The sequence below is a fragment of the Aethalodelphis obliquidens genome, unplaced genomic scaffold (assembly GCF_003676395.1).
Source record: "Aethalodelphis obliquidens isolate GAN/ISIS:26980383/991018 unplaced genomic scaffold, ASM367639v1 scaffold25, whole genome shotgun sequence".
NCBI lineage: Eukaryota > Metazoa > Chordata > Mammalia > Artiodactyla > Delphinidae > Aethalodelphis > Aethalodelphis obliquidens.
In genome coordinates, this window is record NW_020837969.1 from 5,578,771 (window position 1) to 5,589,483 (window position 10,713).

General features: G+C 39.4%; 1 protein-coding gene across 1 annotated transcript in view; it reads left to right on the forward strand.

Annotated features, from left to right (window-relative positions):
* The window catches only part of ASB5 (ankyrin repeat and SOCS box containing 5), a 51,753-nt gene extending 41,348 nt beyond the window's left edge, over positions 1 to 10,405 (forward strand). Inside the window, exons 2-7 of the mRNA XM_027122518.1 lie at positions 838 to 917; positions 3,622 to 3,729; positions 4,665 to 4,815; positions 4,984 to 5,118; positions 7,107 to 7,298; positions 8,327 to 10,405. Coding sequence (XP_026978319.1) covers positions 838 to 917; positions 3,622 to 3,729; positions 4,665 to 4,815; positions 4,984 to 5,118; positions 7,107 to 7,298; positions 8,327 to 8,454 — 794 coding nt within the window. The 3' untranslated portion in view covers positions 8,455 to 10,405. The remainder of the gene's footprint in view (positions 1 to 837; positions 918 to 3,621; positions 3,730 to 4,664; positions 4,816 to 4,983; positions 5,119 to 7,106; positions 7,299 to 8,326) is intronic.
* The last annotated feature ends 308 nt before the right edge of the window (positions 10,406 to 10,713 follow it).

The window sequence follows — 10,713 nt, forward strand, 5'->3', positions numbered from 1 at the left end:
ATTTACAAAACAGACTCAGAGAACGAACTTATGGTTACCAGGGAGAAGGGTGGCGGAGAGGGATCTTTGGGGAGGTTGGGACTGACATGTACACACCGCTGTATTTAACATGGGTAACCAACAAGGACCCATTGTATAGCACAGGGAACTCGGCTCACTATTACGTAACAGCCTAAATGGGAAAAGAATTCGAAAGAGAAGAGATACATGTATACGTATAACTGAGTCACTTTGCTGCACACCTGAAACTACACTCCAATATAAAACAAAAAGTTAAACAAAAACCCCAGCGACAGTCTGCCCCTCCCAGCTTGTGACACCCCCTTTCTGGGACCCGCCTGGCGAATTGCAGTTTCAGGACTTGGAGCTCAGCTCCTTGAGACACTTGCAGCCCCTCACACCGAGGGCAGGCCACCGTCGGGGTGCAGAGAGCAGGGGGACAGCAGGGTGGGCAGGGGTGGGGAGAGGTCGGTGTGCCCGCTGCCGTTCCTGCTGATGGTGCAAAAAGTTGTTTTTCTGGGGTCTGCCTGAAAAACCATGAAACGGGGGCTTCTGGGCAGATCTAGTGACTTTAATCCTTCTCTTCTTTGGAGGGTAATGCAAAAGGTACAGTAGGTCTGGGTTAGGCCTATTCCAGAACATGCATCACAGCCCTCTGGGTTTGGAAACTGCCCATCGGGGTCCCTTAGATCAGCATGGAATTTCTGGGACGTGGTGAGTCATCCTGGTCACTTCGCTGAACATGGAGCCTCAATAATGTCTCTTCCGCGTGAATTAACTGTATCTCTCAGGGTTTACTCTGACTCACAGATTTTTGTTTTCTTTCTTTTCCGGCAGGTTCCTGGGCAGATCGGTCACCACTTCATGAAGCGGCAAGTCAAGGTCGTCTTCTTGCTCTGAGAACATTATTATCGCAGGTAAAATATAACGTGTAGTTTAAAATATGCCCTCGTCCCATGAGCGCATGAACGTTCGTTGCCAATAGTACTCAACTCAAAATAATAAAATTGCTTAATGAATTTGACTAGTCTCTTTAACTCATATTATTAGCCAAGTTCACAGTTTCTCACTTATCTCCAAAACTTCTTTTTCAATATTTTGGTGTAGTCTTAGGTCTTACTGTTTCAGATTTCTCATACCGTATATTTGTTCATTGATAGTCATATTTAAGCAGGAAGTAATTGGAGGTATGTATCATTCATTACACATTTGTAATATGCTTAACTCAGCACAACGTGTACAGCTAATTGCAGCCTTAGTTCAGTCATAAAACATCCAAGAGGAGGTGATCAGACCGGATGCCTAAGCAGTCTTTTTTACATTATGGTGATCTGTAGTATGTTACAGGGATTTGCCTATGAAAGCTACAAAACAATCATTTTTACACCTGTCTGTGCATCAGACTCACCTGAGGAAAAACTGAAAAGCACAGATTCCTTATTGAAGTAGAAGGGACTGTGCCTTGGCCAGCGTGATTTAAATGCACACCCAGATCTGGAAGTCCTTGCCCTGGTGCTTCCCAGTATCAGGCAGACAGGAATTTTCTCGGATGACTCCAAGGGAAGGAAGGGCTGTCACCCACTTTAAGCAGCGTTGCCGGGGGCTTGGAGCACCTGGATTCCAGGCTGGCACCTGAGGTGAATCACAACCTGTCTGAGCCTTCTTTTTCTCACCTGTACAGTGAGGATGCAGCTACCCCCCTGTGGCCTTCCAGTTCTGGGATAACCCTGTGACTATGTTGTTTGCTCATCACTTGATGAAAAATACAATAAAAACTGCAAAAACGTCACTCACTTCTAAAGGGTAACCTCCCTGAAAGGGTCGTGCAGTTCTTGGAGAGGAGAGGAATCTTAGGATATTTCTCAACACGTAGCTCATGTCCATGGATAGGCCAGCCGAGAGGAGTCAGAGGATGCCCCCAGGCAGGCTTTGTGAGGCGGAATCTTGACCTTCACAGAAGCTTCTGTCACGGGTCACCTTAGTGGGCAGCAGCGGGGAACTAGCTCTCCAAGTCTGGCTGCGGGCTAGCCGATTCAAAACCCCCCAAAGGATAATTTAAGGGATCTTAAAAAGTGCCACTTGCTAGTGACAGAGATTTGGGGTGATATTTATTTTCTTGCCTTCATTTTAAGATTCTTCGTGTCCATTCTGGTATTATCACAGAGCATGGTAATCTATAAGATGTTACGGGGGTTTGGCCATGAAAATCTTCCTATTATATTGCTTAGAACGATTGTCAATAGACAATGAATTACCAAAAATAGCAAGAAGGCTAGGAATCTCATATCCTAGCAATATTTGATTATTTTAGTCTGATATCGTTAGTTTAATTGGAATAAAAATATTTTAAGTTGTACTTAGTTTTCATTGAATAATAAAATAAAATCAAACATTTCCTATATACTTAGTTTTCATTGAATAATAAAATAAAATCAAACATTTCCTATATGCTGGGCATTGTAATCATTATTGCTTTGCATATATCATCTCATTTAATCCTCATGGTAACCCTAAAATTTAGCCGTTAGAGTAGTTGTCCAAATTAAAATAATTACTGCATTATGGAGCTTCAAACCCACATCTAGCTGACTCTGTATTCAGACTTCTTAACCACTGACATACAATCTCGTTGATGGGGTTCAGAGCAGTCTGCCCCAAAATACACCCAGATAGCATATTGATTATTTTGAATTAAAGCTATATGAGAAACAGCCAGTATAAAGAAGGACACTCTGCCTCTCCTTTGTCCCCCTGAAATCGGGAAACAAAGCTCCCAGGGGAGGTATCCTCCCCATGCTGGGCATCCTTGTCACCAGAGTAGGCGAACTTGGGGTGGAGGAAGCTGTATAAACAAACTTTACTTACTTTTAAGTTGCTACTCCAAAAGCGCAAATCCTTTTGTCTCGTCAAATCTTCACAAACAATTGATTCTATGTTTATAAAATTATGTAAACAGCTTACGTCAGACAACTTCTAGGTCCTATACCTATGGGGCCTCCATACGTATGAAATTAAACTTGTTTTCCTTCTGTTCATTGGTCTTATGTCAGTTTGATTATTAGACCAGCCAAAAGAACCTAGAAGAGTAGAAAAAAGGTTTTCCTCCCATACGTAGTCGTACCTATTTAGTGACAAAAATTCATGGAGCAACTTAAGACAATTTCTTTTTACCCCAGTCTAGGCTGACCTGAAATTTTATATCCCCCATCAAAACAGGTGATCCCAAAAAAAAAAAAAAAAAAAAAAACACAGGCGATCCAGCCTAGAAACAGTCTTCAGTTGTACAAAACAAAAGACAAAATAGCAATAGCAGCCAAAACAATTCATAAAGACAAAAAAAAAAAAAAAAAATTAAGGAAGCAGAACTTAGAGAAAACATTCAGAATCCTTTGGGCGCACTACGTAAGGCAGCATGGGGTGCAGATAGGATGGTCACAACAGTTTGACTCAGGGGATCTGACAGCCGACTGGCTGTGGGCATTTGAACTGGCCGTTCCTCCTAACTAAAACCCGACGTGCCTGAAATTCTCTGATCTTTGATATCGCCCTCTAATGACAATTAGAGAGAGGATTTTTTCTGACGTTTCGCTCACATTTCAAAATTATTGATGTCACATTTAGGGCTATAATGTCAATGCAGTAACTATAGACCACGTCACCCCGCTACACGAGGCCTGCCTTGGAGATCACGTGGCCTGTGCCAGGACACTTCTGCAAGCTGGAGCTAACGTAAGTGCCTCTGAGAAGCGTTAGCCGTTTCCACATCACCCGGCTGAGAGAGTCAAGCAAAGTGCTCAATTTGCTTCTCTTTCCTTCTTCGTAGTTTTCAAAACATAGGAAAACAAAAATAAAGCTCTCAAATCGCCCCCTTGCCCTCTAAGCAGGCTTTCCAGTCATTGCAGAGGAATGGGTAGCGTGCTGCGTGATACGGAGTATTCTTCAGGCTATTGGCTGCTTTCGAGATTTTAAATAGCCGTAGATGAACATCGTTATGCCTGTAATGTTTGCTCATCTTTTCAATGATCGTTTTAAGATAAATTCTCAGAAATGGAATTTCCAATTTCAACTGCCATGAGCAAAATGGCTTCACCACAACTGTCATCACTATTACATTTGTACCTTTTTTTCCTAATTACAGAGTACCTAATCATTGAATCCTTTTTTTTTTTTTTTTTTTTTTTTTTTTTTTTTTTTTTTCGGGCCTTTCTTTTTTTCGGCCTCTCCCGCTGCGGAGCACAGGCTCCGGACGTGCAGGCTCAGTGGCCATGGCTCACGGGCCCAGCCGCTCCGCGGCACGTGGGATCTTCCCGGACCAGGGCACGAACCCGTGTCCCCTGCATCAGCAGGCGGACTCTCAACCACTGCGCCACCAGGGAAGCGCTGAATCCATTTTTGTGTATTTGATCCTCGGGTGTTTTCTTTTTCATGAGTCCCCTAGTTGCACGCCCACTCCTGTGGATTACCTACCACATCGTATTTCTATTTATCCTCGTAGTGTTTAAGCTTTGCTTATGGATATGTGTGAGCTGAATAGCCTTTGTCATCTTCACTGGCCACATGTTCTCGATGATCTGTTCCCAGGTCACGTACCTGTTTTTAAATGCCTGACAGCGAGTGCTGTATGATTCTGTGACTCTCATTCTCAGAGCTCTGGTTTGGTTTAGGTAAATGCGATCACCATAGACGGTGTGACCCCGTTATTCAATGCGTGCTCACAAGGCAGCCCCAGCTGCACAGAACTGCTTCTGGAATATGGTGCCAAACCCCAGCAGGAGTCCTGTCTTCCTTCCCCTACACACGAGGCCGCCAGCAAAGGTACCCGTGACCCCAGCTTAAGTGACAAGGGGAGAAAGCTCCTTTGGCAACATGCGGTGCCCTGTTTATAGCGAATAACTGCAGGGAGAAACCTAGGTGGAGGTGTACGTTTTGCGGGGGGAACAGGTATTCAGGAAACATAAACTCACCTGTACTTTGTGTTGGCAGGTCACCACGAATGTCTGGAAATCCTCATATCCTGGGGCATAGATGTTGATCAAGACATTCCTCATCTGGGAACCCCTCTGTATGTAGCTTCTATGTCTCAGCAGTTCCACTGCATCCGGAAGCTTCTTTACGCTGGTAATTTTCTGTACAACATCTTCCATTCTGTTCGTACACACAAGCAATTATTCAGCTCCCTATTGATTTCTGTAAATAAGCATCTTTAAAAATTACATCGCATGGCTAAAAATGTTCTTATTCTAAGCATTCTCACATATAACTATAAAACCCATAAAAAGAACCTCATTTATGGTAACTCCACTTCACCTCAAAACTCCAAAAGCCATATAAAAGGTCATAAAATTAAAATCCTCAAGGGTGAATATAATGGTGCCAAGTATGTTTATCTCTGTGAACAAACCCATCAAAAGAAACGTTAGGGATTATAACTGATTAGATACCTTTTCTTCCAAGACTTTCCCAGACTTTGTAATCTACCTGAAAAGACTTAATCCCTCTTCACTTACTTGAAACAAACCAATTCCTCAAGGTTCAGCTTTAGCCCCTGAGAAACTACACCTAATCTTTTGAGACCATAGTGATCTCCCCCACTACAGAACTGGGAGCCCTTTTAGGATATAAATTGTCTTTTTTTTCCCCATCATCTCTTTTCCGTAGCACAATGCCTCTCACGTGGCAGGTGCTTAAATATATGTAAAATTAGTAAGCGGATTTCTATGGTTTTTATTGTCTATGACACTCATTTGGCCTCTGATATATACGGACATATATTTTTAGTAATCCCTTTCTGCGTTACTCACATCATCTTGGCAAAATTATAAACTTCTTCAAGCAGTGTCTGCATCCCTTTACATCTAGTAAGAGTCTTAAACGTGCGTTCTGCTAATAACGGCTGACAGATGGTTATTTTCTGGTTATATTCTCCCATACATTTGTATAACAGAAGAGTTTATTCTTTATCACCTTCTTTTACTTTGCTAGCAATATTCTTTTCCAAATATTTTATATTGGGTTAAAAAAAACTGGAAAAGTATTGTTAGTAACTGTGGATCGATTGTTATTCTCAGGCTCTGTTCTCCCATAAAACTGATATGACCAACAGAGTTTATGCTTTCTCTATGGAGATTTTGTTATGGAATATCATTTTTCCACTAACTGTTTTACATTTGATTTGAAAATATTGAAAACAATTACATTTATTGAAACTTGACAGTAGCAAGAGAGCCGTAAAGGGACTATTAAAATATACTGCTTCTCGTAAGCATCATTGGTTTTACCGATGGTATCGGACAACAGAAATGAGAAGGACTTGATGGATTTTTATTAATAGACATGTCTTGGTGTTGTAACTATTTATGCCCTGGAAAATGGGATTATTATCGTTTACAGTATTAAACAGTATGTATTCATTGCACATGATGACCCCCGTGTACCAGGGGCTTGCACTAAGTTAAAACAACTATGTAATAGATAATTTAACATGTAAGAGTATTTTAATATAAGCATTTAAAAACTTGCTTTGCATGCAGAAATATAGTGTGCCTTTCCGTTTAAGAGGCTCAGTGCCCTTATATATTTATTGAATTAAACTACATGAGGAGAAGTAAGGAGAAAATCTATATACATTTTACCCAAAGAGCTCACCTATCTAGATTCATGAGTTTTCCAAGAAACCAAAGTGCTCTATTGCCTTAAAATAAATGAAAAGAATAAGAGCAATAAGCTCTTGAATAATCCTAAAAACTATCCATGATGATGAAAAGGGATATGAGTCAGCCTAACTGTGCACTCTTTGTAATACTAATTAATATGACTCCTTTGGGAACTGTTTAAGATTTTAAAAAAATTTTTTTTTATTATGAGATCTTTCAAGCACAGAGAAAAATGTTAGAGAATCTAACAGAAGTGTGCATTCTGCAACCAGCTGTATCACGTTTTAAGATGAAATATGCATGTTCATGTATATTATACATAAAGAAAGAACTCCTTGCAGAAAGAGTTGAGGCCCTCTTTGTGGCTGACACACCTGCCTCGCCTTGGTGAGGTTAAGTGACTCATCTAACTAACTCTGTTTGTATCTACCATCATTCCTCATTTCCATGTAGGCGCTGACGTACAAAAAGGCAAATATTGGGATACCCCATTACACGCTGCTGCTCAACAGTCCTGTATAGAAATTATAAACTTACTGCTAGAATTTGGAGCGGACGTCAATGCCAGAAACACAGAGCTTCTGAGACCTGTCGACGTAGCGACCTCTAGCAGTTTGGTGGAAAGATTACTGCTTCAGCATGAAGGTAAGAAGAATCCATGTGGGCATTAAAAAAGTTTTGTTTGCCTGAAGTAGATGAAATTTAAAGACTTTTTGTTGGCATGTAAAATAACAATGGGGGCTTCCCTGGTGGCGCAGTGGTTGAGAGTCCGCCTGCCGATGCAGGGGACACCGGTTCGTGCCCCGGTCCGGGAGGATCCCACATGCCGCGGAGCGGCTGCGCCCGTGAGCCATGGCCGCTGAGCCTGCGCGTCCGGAGCCTGTGCTCCACAACGGGAGGGGCCACAGCAGTGAGAGGCCCGCGTACCGCAAAAAAATAAAAATAAAATAACAATGGCATAACATTTGGAATATTTTTTGAAAGAAGGTAATTTTTGACCTTGGGCTCCACCTGTAAAGAGGGATCATCTTGATTTCCTTTGTGCTCATCTTACCTAGATTCTATGTTCATTTGGTTAATGTTAACTATGTTAAGTTAAACATAGTGTTTCTTTTGACAATAAACAATATGTAATTCTGTTTAATATTTTAATAAATATTTGGAAACATGCCCCATTTTATAAGGGCATGCATTATCTATAACGTGTTATAGAAACATAATCATGAAGTCTTTTTGTTCTAAAACAGAAATTCTAAAGCCTGGTCCAGACACTGTAGTAAAACTTGCTATGTCTTAAATAGTAAACCTAATCTGAGAAAAAAATAATTTTAAAAATTCCCCTTTTAGTGCATAACACTTCTTGGGGCTTTTGATTTATATCTCCTTCTAAAAGCAGAAGTTTTTTGGAGGTTTACATGCAACAATAATTTCATAAGCCTGAAGATTATAATGTTTTAAAGAACATGCATGGGCATAGACTATACCTCAATTATAATAAAGTGTTATAAATAAAAGCATTACAAGTGCTTATATAAATTCTCCTGGGATAATGGTCATACTCCCCTAGTTTACTGCAAAGCACTGTAGTTTTTTGTGGTTTGATTTCATGTATGTTACAACATAGAAAACTCCATTTTGATTTTAATGAACAAATACTTTCATGTCTTTTGCAGCTACCCCAAGCTCTCTGTGCCAGCTTTGCAGACTCTGTATCAGAAACTACATTGGAAGACCAAGATTACACCTTATCCCACAGCTCCAGCTGCCAACATTATTGCAGAATTTCTTACAGTATCGATAAGGCAGTAAAATAATTCTAAATGTTTGAAAATCAAAAATTTCTATTTCATCTGCATAGTGTATATTTCATATTAAAATATGCTACAGATAGGGGAAAGAGATATGAGAACACCCCGGAGAAGAAGTGAAATAGCAATTTTAGTTAAAGTGTACTAGTACATACTATTGTTTTATGCATTTTTAGTTTCTGAACTATAGTATGTTTAAAATATCTATATATTACTAGCTATTCCCATATATCCCTTTGTTGATTTAGAAAAAAATGAGAAATTCACCAATTCATTTTTAGAATGAAACAGAGAAATGTGAACCCTTACTAAAAGTATTTGTATATTATATTTTTAAAGGTCTATATTTTTCAAATAATGTGTTAGCTTTTAATTTTTGGCCTCTGTAATTGACTATCTCTGTATTTTTTATATTAATACGAAATATGAGTATGGTTTAGAAAAGAGTAAGTCATAACCTTTTTGAAATAAAGTTGACTCTCATTCAGGAAACCCACCCTGTTAGATGTACACTTGTCCTTGTAATGATTAATTCCGTAAAGAAAGGATAAATTGCCCCTTCCCTGCAAAGATCCCACTGGTCACTTCACCGCTTTAAATGGACCTATTTCAGAAACTGGTAGGACTAAAATGGTCGCTACTGCCCTCTCACCCTGAGAACTTTGGAACATTACACACCTGCTCAAACCATCTGAAGAGCCTCTCCTTCTCAAGGGTGGCCTCTCCAGGTTTCCCTTCTGTGCCTTTACACGTACCACTCCAGCCTTCCCCCAGTTCAGAGACTGCTGACAGCTGGTGATACCTGGACCCAGGAAGATGAACTTCATATCTAGTTGATAAAGAGGCCCTGGGTCACACTTCAGGGGTCAGGGCAGTCCAAGGCTATAGAAAATGGAAGAAGAAAAATGCCTTAACTTGTGGGGTTTTCAAAAAAAGGGACAAGGGGGTACCACTTAGCAAATGTAGAAAACTCAGAAAATGTACGCTATCTGTGGACCTTCATTGTGGTGTTCCTAACCCTTCTTACACAAAGCAAGGGTTCTGCATAGACTGTACTGCAAGGGAATGCGGTACGCCAGAAGGTATTAGTGTAGCGGTGTCCCCTGCAGGCGTTTATTCTCTTCTGCTTCACTGTACTTGAGTGCGATGTAAAACATAACTTAAAAAATTAAATAAAAATTTTTAAAAAGCCTTTGTGCCTTCTTTGTAATTTAGACTATATTTGAGTTTATTATGGATTTAGAAATAAGATAATCAAGATACTTATAACACTGTGTAAACTAGAAGAAAATGATGAGTTTTATATTATAAATTTATCAAATTTTGATAAAATATTTTGACGACCCAGGGGCCTAGTAACTTAGTTCTTGTTTGACTTTCAGAGACCCATGGGAAATAAACTATTATTGTATGTAACCCCAAAGTTACTAAGATTTGCATTTTTTAAAAATCATTTTAGATTTTCGAAAGTAGAAATAAGGCTGTAGCATGTTTGTTTAAAAAATGTCTTCTATGTGGGTAGAGACTTTTAACTTAGTCTGTTTTACAAAATATCTCAGTTTAATAAATTTGTAGTATCCTCAGAAGAATATGCATTTAACTGTTGTTTTATTATAGAGTAACCCTATTAAGTATAATCATGTATTAAAACTGCTTTTATAAAAGTTTTCTACTAGCACTTTCCCTGAGCTAGAGGTCATCTTGGAGTATAAGAGTAATGCAGGGCATCCCTCTTAATTGATCTTGTGCCAATAAGAGAAGTAAATAGCAAATATTAAAATAAAAATTGACACTTGAAAATTTTAGTATGCTGGTACCTTGTATCTTAGCTTGAGTACAATTGTCTTATCAAAGATGTATTCTAATTTAAATATATCATATTTGTTAATATATTAAAGTGGGATGTTTATCCCTGGAATAAAGCACTTTTTTTTCCTCTTCTAATTAGTATTTGATTTTATAATGGAAGATAATGGGAGAATATGACTCAATTGCCCTACCTTTGTTTACCACTGGTTTTCAAATCACTGTATCACAGGCAGTGAGAGTAGGATGGTGCAGATTGAAAATTATACCTTGAAGGTCCTCTAATCCAAATCTTATAATATATATGTCTGTAAAGGTGCAAGGATAACATTCCACAAAGACAAAGACAAAAGAAAAAAAGACTACAGATCTTCCTATACTTAGTATGAGGTTACCTCCTGATCAACCCACCTTAAGTTGAAAATACCGTATGTTGAAAATGCATT